The following is a 20,576-nucleotide window of genomic DNA, read 5'->3' as shown; positions in this document are numbered from 1 at the left end:
AAATTTTGTTGTTGCGATCAATATGTTTGGTGGTATGTTGTTTTTATTTGCCCCAAATTTCGAGACATTCACGTAATTGACTCATAATAAGTAGAACTAGGCGCAGGGTTCGCGCTTATGCTCGGTTAGCTAGTTAAGAGGGATACAATGTAGGACATTCAAGATGTCCGGACTAGGCCTACAGCAAAGGCAATAAGTTGAGTTATTAAATCACCGATGCAAATGTCTACCAAGGCATTTATATCGGTGGCATCCCAATGAGGCCAGACCTATTACCATGAGATGTAAAAAAGTCAGAGGGCAATAGACGACTCCCGTTAAAGCCTAACAGGGCAAGGAATGGGGGGGGGATGGCGACCGGAACGTCACTAGGCAGGTGTCTTCCCCCATGGGGTTGAGATGTAATTTCTTAGTCATCAGGATTTGGAACGGGAGTGGACAACCGGAATCGTTTTCAAGATGGGTTTTTCCCTACGGGGGTTGGGATGTAATTTCTTGGTATTATAATTTTAAAATTAACTTTTTCACCCATCTGTAATATTACAACAGAAACGTTCATATCTATGAACTGTATTAACTCAAAAAAATAGTTCATATGGGCTGGCATTAACAATCTGTACTCCCCTTAGTGTTTCCTGCAAATTCACTACCCATGCTACTTGGAGTTGTTGCACACCATTTGAATTATCAAGAAGTGTGTGCATGTTGGGTAAACTGAAGTTACAAAATTGCAAATGAGAGAAGCCACTTGATTTCTACAAGAATACTTAAGGAAATAAAAATAAATAAATGGTATTAAATAATATCCTAAAATTAGCTACAGAAAGAAGTATAAACTAAAACGAAAAGAAATAAATACTTTTAATGGAATAGAATATACTGAACTCTAAGAGTCAAGAGAAAACACAAATATTTAAATATAGATTATATTTGAAAAATAAAATAAAACAAAGGACATGAAGTAATAATAAAATTATATTCTTAAAATTTTTAACTTGTAGATTCAATCTTATACAGGAAAATACATTATGAGCTCAATGCAAATTGCTCCTCTGGTGAAGATGTTTACATCTCACAGTCTAAACATCAACTGATGTCAAGAGTTATTTTGTAGACTTTTTAGTTGTTTTATGTGATTATTAAATATTTTTTAAATCAGTAACAAACTCTCAAACACTATAGTATGTACTGTATAGTATTTTTTGAATGTATTTTATTAGTTTTAGCATTTCTGTTACTTTTTACTATAGTAAAAAAGATGAAGAATGCTGTAATCGGTAAGAAATCTCAATTCTTAAATCAGTTTTTATTATAAGAGAAGTCTAAAGTTTTAGAAAAACTTATGAAAAGGCAAAACAGGTGAAAAGGAATTTCTGTATTGGAGTTTCAACTGCTTTTACCATTTTAAAAGGTCACAGAGAACATGAAAAAAACACAACAAAATTTTGGCACTGAATGAATAAAAAATTAGAAGTGATTGATAATGCAGACAAAGCCTTTCTGTTGAATAGTAAGTATTCTGATACTGAACTCTGAGTCACCAATGTAACAAATGTTTGCCGGAAACAAAACATTCATATCAGATTTTCCTTTTCCTGATACCTTCTCTATTATTGGTTCTCTATTGTAGGTGTTCCCCTACATCTTCCATACTGGATATGCCAGGAGTTAACATTAGAGCTAATCAGTCCTTGATATTATCTGATAGGGGTCAACATGAGAACTCTGTTTCATGGCTACATATTAATATCAGTGGTTGAAGTTTCTGTTAGCATAGCCAAGCCTCATGTTTATGTTTTTAAAAAATGTCTGAATTTTACGTTACAATACAAGCTGCAATTAATTAGTTTCTACAAATAAAAAAAATAGTTACTACTAAAAAAAAGTAGTAACATTGTTACTGATAACAGTGTAAAGATGAATTTCTTAATTAATTGAAGCAAAATTTCAGTATAACAAAAATACTTACAGTTTTCCTAAAAAAATGTTCTATAATGAATTTCCCTGTATTATTTTATTTCTTTTTTTGACTGTGCAGATTATAAAATCATTCATTTTGTTATTGTTAAAAAAATGATTATGTTTCCAGGCATTTTTTACACCAGAATACAAGAGTAACCATCCTGAGGAAAGTGCTTTAATTGCACGCTTACAAGATCTAATTGCCTCACAGATTCCATTATTGGATGTAGGAATTAAAGTACATAGTGCCAGAGCTCCTCCATCGCAAGGACCTCTCCAGCTGCATCTAGAAGAATGTTTCAGTGATATGCGTATAAATGTTGAACATAAATACGGGAAAAAGGTTTGTTCTTCGTGTTGTATATAATGTATTTATTATTGTAATAAAATTGCATTCTATAGATTTATTTTGTAAGTCATATTTATTGGTTGTTTTATTTTTCTGTGATTTTTCTTTCTTTTATAACTTATAAAACAGCTTTACATGTAAGATATGGGATTCCAATTTTCTTTGGTAAATATATATATATATATATATATATATAATCAACATTTGCATTTATTTTGTATTATACATTAAATTAATTTAGTCTCCAAAATGCCAAAAAGGAACTGTGTTTAGTAATGAATTAAAAAAGAATTATTGATTTTTGAAAAACATTTGTGATTGTATTGACAAAGTAAAATGTGAGCTGTGTTTTCAGAATTTTCAGTAGCTCATCATGGGGTGTGTGTGTGTATATATATCTCGTTAAGATAAGGTTTTTACTTATAGTTTTAGTTTACTACATATCTACTTAATTTTTCCATCTAATTGCCATTCAGTTCTAAGCACTTTTCGTAATGCTGCACCAGTTTCTTTAACCCTTCTGCATAGAGGTTTGCTGCCTGGGAATTGAATCAGTTGACAACAGCAGTCTTGAGTCCTTGTTGTTTTCAAACATTGTCCACCAAACCACTTTTTCAAATGCAAGAAGTGGAAGTAGTTCCTGGGTCAAGGTCGAGACTATATGGAAAATAAATATGCATCCAACATGCAGAAATTATCAGCCAGAGCACTAATTGTCAATCACCCATCACATTGCAGTTTTCAGTTCACTTGTTCATTAATTTCGTCGATCTGAATACTGGGCCTGGCACTCCACTCTCTGTCATACACATTTGTACGGCCATTTTTTATTATCTTAACACAATTTTTTAACCTTTCCTTCACCTCGTTATTGTAAATCCATACACTAGGCACAACTCCCAATGAATTACAGCACCTGAAGATCATTTTGCACACAAAAATCGAATCACAGCGCACACTTCACAACTGAAGGGAAAAATGATTGTCCTGGACATTGTGATCTGCATTCACCAGCAGGCAAATGATACTACTGAATCAAAATAACAACTGCAGTGGCTTCGCAAATAGTCGATAGTGGCTCTGCATGTGTGAAATTGTGTCCAGACCTGCTAATATGTAAATATAAGCCTACGGCTCTTACTTTATGAATATGCCTTGTGTATATATATGTAATGACTATGCAGCAAGCCTCTCATGACTACCTGTGATTAGTAATACCTCTTATTATTAAGAGATACCTCCTAATAATGGGCAGATTTTTATGTCATGGCAAAACTGTATTGATTTATTTGAGCTCAACTATTCTCTTTTCCCATATTAGATGGAAAGAGTGTAATATTTATTGCATTATTTCCAAAAAATAAAAATGTTGAATATATTTCATTTAGTTTTAACGTTTCTCTTAGTTTTTATATGGTAAAAAAGGTGAAAAATGCTGTAATCAATAAGAAATCTCATTTTCAAATCAGTTCTATTGCACCCTCAACTGGTTTTACCATTCTGCATGTAAAGGACCTACAAAAGCCATGATTCGAATGGTTTTGATTGAAAATAGTGAAACTCAATAATTAGTCAATCTAATGAACTGAATGTGAAGTTCTTAATTGTAGTGCTGAATGTAATCAGCCATGTAATTGATATGTAGTTGTGCAACAGAAAAATTTCAATAAAGATATTGGGAAACCATTTCTCACTTTCCCTAGAAGTTTGGCATGGAGAATGCTTTACGTTTTCCTAGAATAGCTGAGCATTTTTGTTTTGGACATAAATATTCATGTATTCCTTTTTCTTTCCATATTATTTATGGTTCCCAAACTTGTATACCAAACCTATACAGTTATGGTTACAAAAGTTTTGTTGGTATTTCCAAAACAAAAATAAGTTTGATGTTGTAAAATGTTGAATAGACACTTTAAATTGAAACACAATTTCAAATTTAATTCTAATAATAATAATTTAAAAAGTATACAATTATCTCATATTTACAAATTAATTTTATAGCACAGAAGAATAAGATTTGTTCTCATTTAAAAATTTTCTAAGGAAACATACTTTATTATACTTCACTTTTTTTTAATTCATACTTACTATCTGGTTCCTGCTCCAAATCAGTGGATCTACCCTTAACATCTTAAAGTATCACTCCTGCATTGTTCTCCCTCCCCCTGCTGCCATCTTTCATGAAACATTCTCTTCACATTCTCCCTTAAATCAGTCTTTCCATTTTATATTTGGTCATATCTACACTAATATTATAAAGAAGAAAGATTTGTTTGTTTGTATTGAATAGGCTCCGAAACTACTGGACCGATTTGAAAAATTTTTTTTCCATTAGAAGCTGACATTATCCCTGATGAACATAGGATAATTTTTACCACGTTATTTAAGCAACATATTTTTATTTTTCTATCTTTGTAATTCAGTAACTATCAACTGTCCGTCGTCGTCGTGTCTCTCTTGACGCTCACGTCCCCACCACCGCCTGCCTCTGCTTCCTCGCCCCTTCCACACCCCGCTCGGCTAGCTAGGCAGCAGCATGTGACCTAAGCGTCACTGTGGTGCAGGAGGGGAGTCAATGTCACAAAATAAAGTGCCGTGCGGCTCATTCGCGCGGTCGGCTTCCTACGCAGCGGTTGTGTGCGATATCAAATATTTTTCCTTGAAAATATTTTGAATTTTTTATAATTTTTTAATCACCACTTCATATACAGGCTAATTCCTGTTCAACATGTAAGCAAATAATTTAGTATTAGTCGATGTAGTATTTAGTTTTTTTTTATCATTTCAAAATGCCCAAAAGATTAAGATCTCAACTTTCTAGAAATAGTTTACACTAGGGAAATAAAAATAATTTCAAGGGTATTTCATTTAAAGTTGAAAAAATTAATAAAATTATTCACAAAAGATGAAATATTCGGCAAAGTGAAATGTTACACCTAATGTTTTACCTCACTGTCATTTGCTGTTTTGGCTAGAAAGAAAAATCCAGCCAGACGAAATTGATAGTGTCATAGTTGCGGAACTGCCCAACCAACAAAACGACCCGATATTGTACGATATCGTGACTAAAAATATGGTGTCCATGTGGAGAGCATAACTTAACAGCATGTATGAAAAACGGTATCTGCACAAAAAAGTACCCTCAATGTTTTGTCAACGATACCCAAACCGGAGAGGACGGATATCCAGTTTATCGTCGTGATGCTGAAAATGGAGGCCAGAGCGCTACGCTAAATATCAGAGGAAGTACTTTCTATATAGATAATAGGTGGATTGTTCCTTATTCTCCATTATTGTGTAGGATGTTTAACGCCCAAACATAAATATAGAGTACTGCCACTCAGTTCAAGCCATCAAATACATTTGTAAATATATCAATAAAGGATCTGACGAAGTTACTTTTAGCATCAAAAACCCAAACGATGAAGTGGAAAACTATGTAAATGGCCGGTACATAAGTACATCCGAAGCTGTTTGGCGAATTTTAAAATTTCCCATTCACGAGCGACATCCTACAGTCTTGCATTTAGCCGTCCACTTAGAAAACGGCCAAAGTGTGTATTTTACCGCAGAAACGGCAGAACAAGTGGCCCAAAACCCTGAACGACTGCAACAAATATCTTATTTTTTTAAATGGGTACACCAACCGTGCGAAGCTGGGCCGGGCAGCTATATTCAATAAATTAAGTGATTCCGACGCGGGTGAAGTCGCGGGTTTCAGCCATGTATCATATAGTCGTTAATTTTTGCGAATCAATTTTCACAATGAAGTACTATTTGTAACGAGTGAATAAATCCCACGCGGACGAAGTCGCAGGCCACGGCTAGTATTTTATAATTTTTTACACAATCTCACATCTTCAATCCTACTCATGTATCCAAAAATAAAGTTTTAATCTACTTTTTTGTACCTTTTTAATTATGCTGTTTATTTTCAATTTATTACTGATGTCACAATTTTATCCTTTCCTTTCTTGTTTTGCCCAGGATTGATCTCAAAAACTTCATCTCCTGCTAGAACTCTACTCCACTCCTCCCAGATATTACTCATGTCTCTGCATTATAGGCATAATATACAGTTAATGCATAATATATTATTTTTATTAACATTTTTGCCTTTTTTAGGGATTGATTTATTTTATAATTACATTTTACGCCATGAAAAAGATTTTGTATCCTTTCCCCAGCTTAGTAGTGATCCCATAACCCACTCATCCGTCTAGTCCATTGTCTACTCAAAGGTAACTAAAATTCTCCACTGACTTCAAAGCTCTATATCTTTCAGTGTTATATCATTTAACTAAATTTTATCTATCACCAGCATTTCACGTACCTCATTACTTACTTTCAAAAAGCATAATTTTATTTACTCATTCCAGTCATCCAACTCCTTAGATCATTACATGTTGTTAATAATAATAATCATTGAATTCATTGTTAGCTTTAACATTTATTTCTTCTTAAAATTTCCATTACTTCATTAAACAACTTATCTGACGATACACTTCCTTATTTTAACCCCTGTTGAGTGACAGAATGAAATTATTCCATCACCCAACATTATTCCAACCTAACACCTGTTAATTTATACATTTCTTTAATCAATTTATTGAATGTTCTTTTCCATCCGTAATTGCATGAGCTTCTTGGACAAACCCTCATTTTACTGAGTCACAAGCATTTCTAATGTCAATGAAATAACATGATATTCTTTACTGTATGCCCGTTTATTTTTAATCAGTTGAAGTAAGATATTAAATTGATCGTATTTCTTCCTGGATTAAAATCACATTTTTCTTTACTCTCTTTCTTTTTCTGTTTAGCCTCCTGAGCCACTGTAAGGTATTACTTCAGAGGATGATATGTATGAATGTAAATGAAGTGTAGCCTTTTACAGTCTCAGGTCAACCAATCCTAGGTGTGTATTTAACTGAAAACCAACCACCAAAGGTCACCGGTATCCATGATCTAGTATTCAAATCTGTATAAAAGTAACTGTCTTCATTTTTCTTTACTCAATTCTACTTAGTAGTATATATATTTCTTAGTCTATCATTACATTTAATAATCCTTGCCACAATACCCTTTCCTGATATATTCTTTTCTGTCTTGTTTTTACAATTTCATTCAAGTTCTGTTTTTTCTCTTTAACTGCTAAATAGTTCTATCTTCTACCAATCTATACCAGAAGTTAATTGAGACTTGCTTATTTAGAAGCTTAGCATGTTACCCACTATGCAACTAACTAGATTTATTCAATTTAGCAATAATTTGTTAAAATGAGAGAAAAATATGTTAAGGAATTTATTTATAATTTTTTTTTCTTTTCAGACTTCAGACTTAAAATTTGAAGTAGTTACAATGAGACGTCAAACCAGTGGCTCACTGATTACAAATCCAGAAAATAGACTTTCAGGGACAAGCTTTGGTTCATCTGAGTAAGTAGTTACATTTTATTTATTAAACATTCTTGAAGAATTTCCTTTCAGAAGAAAAATAAAAGTTTTATCAGATTTTCTAGACTGATAGTACTAAAGCCATTATTTATCTTACCATACCTATTTACACTGTTAAAAACTTTCATATTACTGCTACTTAAAAATGAAATTTTTTAAAAATAAACACATTTTTAAGCTATAGGTATAATAATAAAATACCAGAAAACATATTCTAAGTTTGATAAAATTATCATTAAAATGAGTATATTTGTAATATTGATAATACTATAAAATTAATAAAACATTGCCAAAAAAAAAAAGAAAAGAGAATGGATTTAATTATAACTTTATTGATCAAGAATTGGTTTGTCTGAAATTTCTCCCACCACCACCCCATTCGGACGCCCTAAAGCATAAGACCAAATGTCCAACCCTTTTATACTCCATAAGTATACATCTAATTTATACTCTATAAGTTTATACTCCATAAGTTTTCATATGAATATCTGACATTGTGTACTTATTTTTTAACCAAATGTTCTGATACATTTGAAAAACCCAGTTTACCTTTTTTTTGATCTAGTGGTCTTACCACTAGACCACTAGATTTTTTAAAACCAGATTTGTGGAACATTTTAGAAGTAATAAAAAAGGTAAATTGGGTTTTTCGAATGTATCAGATCATTTGATTAGAAGAAATAAGCACACAATGTCAGATATTTAGACTAACTTAAAAATATTAGAAATTAAAAAATGCAATATGGATAGGAATAGTAAGTGTTTTGACATTTTATAAAGGTATTACATATATAAACGTATGAATAAATTTAATATGATCAACCTTCGGACAGAGTATGAAGATGATGATATTATAAAGGCTGCGGTAGATAGCGCCACTATCTGTTTTGATAATAATGTTGAGTAATTGATCTTCCAATCTGGTTAGTAAAGTAGTTTTAGTAAAACGGCCAGCATATAATTTTACTTTACTTAAGTTTTTGATTTTACTTTAACATTTTTGAATTTTTATCTCTATTTTAACTTTAATTTTTTAACTTAATTTTAATTAACCTTTATAATTTTTAAACAATTTTTTATTTTACATCTTGTTTTGATTGTAATTTGTAATTTAAATAAAAGTTTTTTAAATTTTTGTTTAAGCTTTGAAAGTATGATAAAGTAAATTTGAATTTAATTTAAAAGTTTTTAATAAAATCTAATTAGTTTAAAAAAAAAACATAAAATATAAATGAATGATATGATATTATGTATTACAAGTTTATGGTGTTTTTTGAAATACATGTATAAATATAATGCATCTGATAATGCAAATTAAGTTCGCGAAAGCACTTCTGCTTATTAATGAAATATGGTGTCTTCCTATAGCACATAATAGAAATTGCACCTTATGTTTAAATATTGCCCAATAAAGTAATATTTTTATTTTGTGCATTAGGTATCCAACATAACTGAAATATTGATTAAATTTATAACATACCTGATTATATATTTTTACATAAATTTAATCATATGACTGAGGCAAATAAAAATGTTTATTTTTTTACCCTTATCATTATTTTGGGATGCTAGCAACTTTTTCTCTTCTGTTTCTTCTTTCTATTTTTCCACAGTAGCTTACATTCAGCCTAGTTTTTCAACTTGAGATGAAATCTGTTATAAATGCTTTGTGAAGCAATGATTAAAATTCATGAGTAGAGTAAGCAGCTTGCAAATATTGACAACAGCTTCAAGTCATCAAAGAACTCAGTACTGTTTGTTATAAAACTGTTCCAAGTAGTCAACAAAAAGAAGTTGTCTCATGTTGTTAGTAGTTAGGACACTTATATTAATGCATGGATTTCTCATGATATTTGGTGATGCTCCATAATACTAGTTAGATAATTGTTGTGAACAGCAATGATAGTTTATCACATTCACCATGGTTTTGTACAAACTGCAACAGTATAGCACAAATTTAAACTAGAAGGTAGAATTGAGAGTTTCCTGTTCAATGATGTGGCTAAAATAGATTAACTTGATACATATTTTTTAAGTGTTATGTAGACTTCTAAATTATACTGAATTTTTCTGCAGTATTGTTTCTGTCTTAAAATTAGAGGGGGTGTCCTTATACTCAAGCTCAGTTCATATTAGTTTATTTTTGTACATATGTATATAAAATTTGCTTCTTTAAGATGTCTGTTTTAATTTTGTTTTTCATGAACATCATTTATTGTCTAATTTAATTTTTTTTGTGTTTTTTTTTTTAATTTCTAGTAATGACTTTCTATGTGGTTCCTTAAAAATCCTTTTGTTTGCTTTTCTTGTTAATTTTTGCTTTTTTTCATGTTCAGGTGATATTAATCTCTATAGTAAGTAGCTTTCTGTTAAATATTCTTTTTTTAATTCTTTTAACATTTTTTGAACATCAACTCCATTCTCATACATCCTCTTTTTTAGCCACTTCTGTAATTTTTATTACAAAAGAAATGGAAGCTATCCTATCTCAGAAACTACTGGAGGTAATCAAACGATTATTTTCTTAACTCAAAAGGTTTTTTATATACCTCAGAATGTTTCAATATGAGCTCTGTTGGTTGTTCTGCAAATATCCAGCCGATAATCAACTTTTGCCCAGATCCACTGGATCGTCACAGGCATAACTGTGGCAATAGTAGCAGTGATCTGTTGTCTTAAATGTCTTACCTCCCTGATTTTTTCACTGTAGGCAATATTTTTAATGTATTCCCATAGAAAAAAGTCTAGGGTTGTCAAATCTGGGCTTCTCAGAAGCCAAAGCATAGGACCAACCCTACCAGTCCAATGAATAGGGAATCTTTCATTGAAAGTGTGTCGAATGCCTAGGCTAGAGTATGAGGCACATCATTTTGTTGAAACATTACAGCAGCGTTACTTTCTTGTTGAATTTGATTTTTTTAGGACTTCTCTTAAACAACTTTGCCGTATACTCTTAACCGCTTTGTTACTCGTTCTAGCCCATCTATGAGACTTTTTTACTTTCATGTTGCCAATTTCCTTAAACTGCCCCTATCATCATCTAATGCTGTTTACATGAGGGATGCATTGCCATAAACACAACAGAAAGTCTGTTGAACATTTAAACTGATTTATACTCCACTAACCATAAAACGCACTGTGTTTTCTGTTAAACTGTCACCATTACACTAACTGACAGTGACGCAGATGCGTTGTGTACATTGACCCAAGATCACAGCCATTCACATCTAAAAAACTTGATGATATCTCGATTAATTTGCAGTTTCAAGTAATACGTCATCTCAATTACATAGGGAGATATGATTTTTTTTTTTACTGTTGCAACCTTTTTCGATGACCATGTATTTTTCCAACCCCTCACTTTTCACTTTTTCTTAATCTTTTTAATCCTAGATATTAAGAAATTGATTTCAGAAGCCTGAATTCTTACAAAAACTATTGAAGTAAAGGGATGTTTTGTGTACATTTTTAGTTATTTTGTATAGTAACATATAATTCACTGAATACCTTAAGCCTTTTACTTTTGTATTAAGAGTACCCCATTTATTATTTCAAGTTGTTAGATCCATTTTCTTACGCTGCATAAAAATCTTAGATAAATATTAAAAAAAGAAGATTTTTCATTATTTAGAGCTAAGAAGAACAAGAAAGAACTTGAAAAAAAATGTTATAGTCAGAACAGAAATTTAGCTAAAATACAGAATTAGAGATTACGTTTGTACTATAATAATTAATTGTTATTTTTACAATTACATCAAGTAATTGAAATTATATGCTTTATTAAATTGTGATTTTAGAAAAATTATGAAAAGTTTCAGACATATCCTGCGTTTTCTTCTTACATTATTTTTCTAGTAAATAAGTGAATAAATTTATTTTATTTTCAAAAATTTTTATCAAATACTTTCATTTGGCTGAAACAGTTGGTTGAAGGAAATTTCTGTTTTCTTTTTTTTTAATATAATAACCTTTCTTAATCAAAACAGTGAGACTTGTTTTGTCATTTTAATTTTAAGAGCGTACATGATAATGCTTTTTAAAAATATTGTGCTTGCATGTCTTAACAGTTACATCACAGCTATGAAGCAGTGGGACTGAGTCTCAGCTGTTTTACTGCTAAGCATGTGTTACCTGTGTCTGCTAGAATTTTATGAAATCTTAAAGTAGAGTAGTTACCTATTTTTTTATAAAAAAACCATGAACCATATCATATGATTTCTTATGAACAAAATCGTTACATATTCATGAAAATGTGTGACAGTATATTTGACACATTGTTACATCAGTCCACCCACATTGTGCAAAATAGGAACAATAATTTTTCTACCTATACATAATTCAGTTTGCTTATAGAGTTCAAAAACAGACTGCACATACGAGTGCTCAGGCAGCCAATTCACAAGCATCTCCTGTAAATCTTGATGCATATAAAAGAAACTATGCTACATTAACATTTAGTAACCATGCGCTATTACATTTTACAAAAATTACACGTATATTTTTAAATTAAATAAAGACATGTTAAATGATCAATAAATATTTCTACCTTGTTTGGTACATTTAATAACGGATGAGTATTTTATTCATTAAAATTGTTTATTGTTACATATCTTCCTTAAAGTTTTTTCAGTCAATTGTCGACTAACAGTAAAAGTTCAATAATATTTTTAATTAATGAAAATTATCATTTCTATGATAATAAACAGACAATAAATTCAATTCAGTTTTTGTCATGAGTGTAAGAAATTTGTAGTGCTGTCAGTTTTAAGGGCTACGATGAGATCCTCAATTTTGTTTTCTCTTGTATTATCCAATTCCCAATAATTTGGTTATTTGGTTCAACAGTATCCAATACAGGTTTTATAAAGTTTTTCCATTCCTGCTGCATCATTTTATCAGTGGATTTTAAATATAAATTTTTAACATCAGATATTTAAAAAGTAGTACAGTATTTTCAAAGAAGCACAGTTTTTCTACTCGATCTTACTAATTCATCAATTTTATTCACATTAAAATTACTTTTAATACGTGAAACCCTTTTCAATAATTGGATCTTAACTTTATCCTCATCAAACCTGAAAACGCTTTGTTAGAGTGAGTTAACAGCTAGCGAAAGATTTCGCCTGGATTTTGGTTCCCCTAGGAAAATTGGGACTACCTGAAAAAAACGGAGAAGGTGAATTTAGTTGTTTCTATTTTATTCTTTTATTCAAAAAGGATTAACTCACAAGAGGAACTAATAAATCACATAATAGAAGCTACAGAAGCTATAAGAATACTCCTAACATTATGAGATGCGCTAGAAAAGAATGGATTCATCAAGCGAAATACTGTATTGAACAAAATGGGGGCCACTTCAAGTAACTCTGAAGAAAATTAACAATGCGTTCACTAATTTTTAATATTATTATTCCATTGTTTTCAAAGTTAAATCACATCTTATATTTAAAGCTATTTCCATCCTTGGACAAAATTAATTATTTCTTGGTGTTAAAATTTTTTTTCACAATTTGGTCTATTCTGTTTTTTCATAAAGTTTAAATTTCAATATCCTGCATTTAATCTTTTCTTAAGTAATTCACATGAATCTTTTCAAAATTAAATTTTCTACATCTCCAGTTGAAAAAAATACAACCTAATTAACCATTTAACACTAATTCAAGTTGGTTAACCCATTAACTACTTACATTAAACCCAAAAATGTGTTATTTTTCTACCCGTAATTTTTGTGTTTTACATCAGATATCTTTAAAACAAATGTAGGTAGAGTTCTGGGACCCACTTTTTTTTATATTTTCTGGTCAAAAACCATAAGAAACAACTAAATTCGCCCCATAATATATCTTCCCAGAATTTCAGGAATTTTTGATTTCCCCAGGGAAACCAAAATCAATGAAGCCACAAAGCACTTTTGTGCTTATGTTTATAACGTTTTCCTATTTTTAGCTACAGAATCAACTTCGGAGAGATTGCCATATAGTTTTGATTCACTGTATAATTCAATTCTGTTTATATTGGATTTTCTGTTTATATAGTTACTACTCGATATTGTTTATTATGTATATAATCAACTCTCTTTGAGAGTTCAATCCAGTGAGACAAATTTATTTATTTGTTACACTGGATTCAAACAAATAAATTCTATTCTATAATATTCTTCTATTACTTGCACAAATTTATTTATTTGTCACACTGGATTCAAACAAATAAATTCTATTCTATAATATTCTTCTATTACTTGCAAACCTCTTAGAAGCTTCTTTGCACCTTGCAAAAGATGGAGTGAGAGAGAGAAAGAGAGAGACACACACTCACTCGCACACACTGTCCCTGAGAGAAATTTTGATGAAACTTACCTTATATCAAATAAAAAAACAGAAATTATAGTAAATTATTAAGTATTTTCTCTTTGTACAATTTATTTTACTATTAAAGGAGTTTCACATTTTATTTTTCTTAATTTTAAATATAGTATATAATATTATTAGAATATTTTTGTTACGTAGAGTTAAAAGGCTTTCTTGTCTATTAATTTGTTACTTCAGAACAGTTGAACTGTTTTTAATGAAAATACAGATTGATTTGGTGTTAGTCCAAACCCAAACTTATGTGTAAACTATACATGGCTGTATACCATGTTAAGGATTTGCTGGGGGGGGGGGGGGGGGGAACTGTTCTCGTTTTCCCTCTTACTCAGAAAAAGCTTTTTTCATATGAGTTATTAAGAACAAAAGATTTTGAAAATGTTTTAAAAATATTTTTTGATACTTTAAACTTTTACTGCTTGGTGGTAGAAAGATATACATTCAAATCTGTGCCTTTATTAAAGACTGAGAAATGAAATTTGTTGTGAAGGACATGTAACAACATAAATAATTGTTATCATTAATTCAGTCTACTTTGATAGATAACCTAACCTAGTATTTAGTAATTAAAAATATTTCCCTAGATGTAAAAAATAACATCCATTATTATGGGAACTGGAGCAAAAAACCTGAGTATGTTCATCTTAATAGTTTTCAGCTTACTCCTAATAGCCCCCCTTTATCCTAATATCATAAGCTTTACTATGTTGTCCATATGGTATGTTTATGTTCAGAAATTCCATTTATTATAGTATCTTTACGTTAACAATTTATTAGAACTTTGGATTCTTAAAAAGGATTTTATAAAAGATTCATTCTATCTTTTATAGAACAATATAAATTTGATATTAATAAAATTATTAGTATCAGTTTTAAATATTTATTGCATTACTAACATGGCTATGTTAGCTACCTATATAACCATTTACCAGTTTATTTTCATCAAACCACATGGCTTTGTTTTTTATATCTTGTCACAATACTAGTACTGTCAGGTATGCTGTGAGTTACATTTTTTGTGATTTTATTATCTATAATAATCTGGTCTACTTTTTTTTGGAAACTAGTTGTAGCTGAAACCACTTGCAAAATCTCTGTAGCATTATGTTAGTAAACCAACATGCATAATGCCATATGAAATCATGTATACTGTCCAACAGAATTTTTCCCTGCCTCCTCATATGAGTTAACTACACTCAGTGTATATGGTTATGAGACGCTGCTCATTACATTTCCATTTTGTGCATTTATCAGAATGTCTGTTATTCTTTTATATATGAACAGGTCATGCCTTTGTTTCTTTGTTATACCTACACAACCAAGACTCATCATCAAAGATAAGTCTTCAGGAACTCATAAACCCCACTGGGTTCATTCAAACATATGTTTTATGACATCAAGATGGAGGTATTTCTACACATGTAATTTGAAAAGTAGTGGTATATAGATTTTACAGCCTCTTACATTTGCCCAGTTATCCATTAAAATTATATTTGTAGAATCATATCTAATCCCAGTTATTCAAAATTTTAGACAGTTAGATTTCCAAGATCAAATTGAGCATTTTCTCAGTGACATCTGGATTTAAACTATCTGCTGACCATTAAGTTGGTCACTATCGATTAAGTGGTCACCATCCTTAAAATAGTTAAGTACTTCCCTTCATTACGTTATTGCAGCACTTTACTGGAAGTCTGCTTAATTTTACAATTGATCCTCAAGCTTATGGCAAAATTTGATGCAGTAGTATTGTGCAACACATTAATTCCTAATCCTTTCACAAAGTGTAAATGCAGATAGTGTGTGTTTACGCATAACTTTTGTTATCTAGTGGCAATTAGCTTGGTCAAAATGACTGAAATGTCCTGATATATTATTGGGTTTATTAGCAATCTCTGTGTCACCTCATGTCTCTGGTTTCAAAAGAAAAATAGATCAGATTTTATTTTTTTTTTTAATAGACTGAATGTTTTCAAATCTTTGAGTACTAAAATTAGATTTCATAACTTATCACTCATACATTTTTTTTACAAATGTATTTCTCTTAAGCCAGCAAACTTTTCCCTTGTTTTAAAGGTTTTAAACTAAACTCCTAACATTTCTAAGAGAAAATGTATCACAGTTATATATCAGATTATCATTTGTTTTAGATAGATTATAATCTGTGTGTTAGTATCTACAATGAGGATTGAATGTTATATTACTTGCATTTTGGTGGGTTTGTCATGACATCAACAAAATATTCAGCTCAACAGATAATGCTAAATTACTTCACTCCTTTCTCTAGATAGTTTATATTAACTCTCACTCTCCCCCCCCCCCTGTCTGTCTATCTATATATATATAGCTATATTTATTATTGAGAATGGTACAATTTTCTGTAATCTCTTGTGCCTCATATCACATTGACCACACCTGTTTGGTTATTGCAGACAACACAAATTTGCTTTTTAAAAACACAAGTGTGGATTTCTGCCCCTACATAAAACTTAGGACTGTGGCATCTTATTACAGTTTTCAAACTACCTCTATATCCTGATTAAAATTTTGACCGGGATAGCAAATGTTTACATAATTTTGTTTATCAGTTTCAAGGAGACAAGTAGATGAATCTACACTGCTATTTAATCGTAAATTTACAATTTATTTCAAGATAAATGATAATCTGTCTAATACAGATAGGTTTACTGACATAAAATTTTTCCAGCCTCCTCAACCTCTTGCACTTGTCAACTCAATCTACTTTACTTTGTTCACTAAAGGGACTTTCTGTGTACTGAAAATCATTTCTCTTGAGAAAATAATCTGTGATAGTGGTACTTGTATCATCGATATTACATATGCATCACTATAAGAAAGACCAGTATAAAGATACAGGTTGTATCCTGTTATATTAAAAACAATTCATTGTAAATGTTCGTCCTTTGCTGGTTATCGTTTAAGAACGTAAATTTCTTTCATTTTTCAAAAAAAATTATGATTTACAAAACTTTGAACTACAAAATATTACACAGCCTAAATAAAAATAAATAATACATACCAGTAAAGAAAGAAAGTGCTGAATTCATTATTATTCAATAAAAATATATATTAAGAAAAAATTTTATGTGATATTTGCATAAACAATGCAAACAATTTTTTTATTTTATGTTTAGTGAGAAATAAAATTTCAATAAATTTTCTTTGTGAATGTTTGATAATTACACTGCATTATTTTTAAGTTAATACTGAAGCTGGACTTCATGCATAATATTGTCTGAATATTTTTCTTTTATGTAATCCTACCTAAAAGGAACAAATTTCTTAAAAAAAAATCGTATTGAACATTTATTAAACAAGTTGCAGATGAGTAAAAGGTTAAAAATTAGTAATTATTATACTTCTTATAACTACACTATTGCTATGTTGATCTACAGTGAAATATATATTGGAGTGTTCTTTCGTTAAATGGTACAAATTTAAACACAGGTTATATGGTACTAATAATAAAGCCTGTTTAATTATAATCAGTTTTCTATAAAGCTTTCTAAAGTTTTTATCTTTCTCTTTGAATTGTGCTATTCATTAAAAAAAAATCCAATTCTAAGAAATTCAATTTAAAATGTAAAAATCCATAAATTTGTTTAGCCACATTAAAATAATTCTAAACAAGCCAAACCATGAGCAATGAAGTATAGTCTTACATTTTCTCCACTCATTAGGGAGAAAAAACAAAACACCATGCAAATGGTATTGTACTGGAAATTTAAATTAGGGGCTGACATCGATAATATTTTAGGGAACAGTATGATGATGTTATTCAATGACTTGTTTCTGAAGGCTGATCATATATATTCACATATTTGATTATTCGTATAATGTGTTTCACTCATTTATGGTGTTCTGCGCACTTTAATTGGTTTTTTTTTTATTCTATATTGCTGGTATTTAAATTTTTTATTTTGATGTTGTTTGGGTAAACTGCTTATTATAGTAATATTGTGTAGGGGTGCTAAGGACACTTTGTTGCGCGCCCATAAAAAAAATCATGTAAATGGGAGGAGAGATGGTTGAAATTTACCATAATTAATAACTTTAATGAAAAAAAAATTGAAAATTATGTAAATAGCTAACAACATTTTGTATGGAAGTGAAGAATACCTATCAGTATGTGTAATGAATTGTGATTAAGATGGATTGTATTCTTTTCTGAATTATAATTACGCATGTTTAACTTTTCCTTCTGACTTTAATGAATGTGATATGTTATTTAATAACTTTTTCTGTTATGACTGCTTGAAATGTTATTCGTGGCATTCTATTGCAGAGCATGTTTATATATGTGTAGGGGTTCTGGTTCACGGGTCTCTAGTCTGACACGATCTCAAGTAACTGGTCTGAAAAGTTTTGTCAACTTTTCATCAACTGGCACATTAACAAGGTATGTTGTGTTTGCTAATTATTTTATTTGTTTGCATGTACATCTTTTACTATTTTATTTCTTATTTCTAATTTCTGTCCTTAATCTCGATATTTAATTACACACATAAATTTTTTGATTGATATAGTACAATTCTCATTTCCTTTCTGTTTTACACTATTTTTTTAATCTCTCTATAATTATTACATTCTTCATGCTCAGTTATATTTGTATTCTAATATTTTTCTTCATTGCAGTTTTTATTTTCTTTATTTTTCTCCAAAACTAAGTTTATTCATCGTAGATGCCTTAAAATATGACCTTCCATTCCAGTCTGTTCTACATAGTTAAACTAACCACAAACTTCTTTTTTCATCTCTTTGACAGAACTCTTCATTTTAAACTTTATCTTCACATTCAATTTTAGCATCATGGTCCTTTTCCTCTGGCTTTCATTTTATCCGGTTTTTTTTTCAGCATGACACTACACTCTACATTGAATTTTCAAGAATAACCTGTACAAATTGTTAAAGGACATGACATCTTATTAACCTATTCTACATCTCTTTTGTGTCTGGTACATTTCAGAGTAACCATTCTGAAGATAAAAAGGATGGATAAACTGGTTTTCACAGATTAACGATATTGTGAAGAAGTACCATATAAGCTATAACAATTAGCATGTAGAATTTATGACTGTATAAATATCATCAAATTAAAAATTTGAATTGTTACCATTACAGAAGTCAAGGCATTTTGTATCTAGGCTATAAATTACAGTGGATGATTGAAATATGTAAGATATCAAAAGAAGATTCGAGCAACTAACAAGAGCTTTTATTCAGAAAAATATGGTAATATTTAACAGATTCAGGAACTGGAACAATTTCTTTTTTTTTTATTTTTGCAACGCATAAACTAAGATCATTAGTAAAAAATTGCTAACAGCATGAAGTTCCTCAGTTGATGGAAACTGAAGAATTGTTGTTTAGCTTCAGTGATCTGTGAAAACCAGTTTATTTCTTTCCTTTTTACCTTTGATCTGTTATTTAATTCATACTGTAGTATGTCTTTATAAAAGAAAACTGCTGGTACACTCTTTCAAAATCATTTAACTTATTTTTATTTCTCATATTTATTTTGTATTTTTGCCAAACATATAGGCGCTTCACCTGAAGAGGAGTTACATTTTGATAGCTCGCATGTGCACATGGTAATCAAGTATCCTCTGATTGAAAATTTATTAAGGTGATGTCCAGGATTCAAGAATCCTGAAAGTCAGGAAGGCAATGTTACAAAGCTTTCAGACTCAAATTATGGTTTGTAAAAATTACTTCTGAATACACACAGTCAGTGACTATAACTTAGTTGTGATTGAGTAAATTTATATATCGAGTAAATATAAATATACGAATGCTTTGCATTCATGATCTTTTTTCATTTTTCATAAACATTTACTCGATCACAATGAAGTTATTGTAATCACTGACCGTGTGTATTCCAAAGTAATTTCTTACAGTCCATAATTTGATTTTGAAATCTGTGCTGTCATTGCCTTCCTGTCTTTAAGGATTCATGAATCTTTGGCACCACTGTAATAAATTCTCGAATTTTATATTTAAAAAGGTTTGCTATTTTATATTTCAACCAACTTTTAAAAACCATCTTTCACACTGTTTATAATAACCATTTTTTATTATTTTCTTAATAAGAATAGATCTCTTTATAAATGTAATCATATTTAGAATTATTTATAAATAAAAATGAAATTTAAAAAAATGATATTTTATTGTATTATTTCTTCTCAGTTTGTTTTTATCTAGCTCTTAACCAACTAACTTTTTCTGTGGCATTCTTGTCTCTCATTACTATTAGAATTTTATATTTATACACATTTCTGATTAGATTATTTAATTGCATTTTTCTATCCACCTTTTCGTAAAAAAAATTATTGACATAAACGTTCACTATTATTATGAACGCAGACTTTAAACTTATTCTCCCTAAAAAAATATTATTTCACTGTTACTTGTAATAGTAAATCT

The 20,576-nt window shown here is 30.1% G+C and overlaps 1 protein-coding gene across 1 annotated transcript in view; it reads left to right on the top strand.

Moving 5' to 3' along the window:
- The window catches only part of mbc (dedicator of cytokinesis protein myoblast city), a 220,438-nt gene that overhangs the window by 175,622 nt on the left and 24,240 nt on the right, over nt 1-20,576 (top strand). The window contains exons 30-32 of the mRNA XM_075376562.1: nt 2,090-2,305; nt 7,643-7,749; nt 18,460-18,552. Coding sequence (XP_075232677.1) covers nt 2,090-2,305; nt 7,643-7,749; nt 18,460-18,552 — 416 coding nt within the window. The remainder of the gene's footprint in view (nt 1-2,089; nt 2,306-7,642; nt 7,750-18,459; nt 18,553-20,576) is intronic.

The sequence above is a fragment of the Lycorma delicatula genome, chromosome 1, assembly GCF_047948215.1.
Source record: "Lycorma delicatula isolate Av1 chromosome 1, ASM4794821v1, whole genome shotgun sequence".
Lineage (NCBI taxonomy): Eukaryota > Metazoa > Arthropoda > Insecta > Hemiptera > Fulgoridae > Lycorma > Lycorma delicatula.
This window is presented reverse-complemented; position numbering and strand designations above follow the sequence as displayed.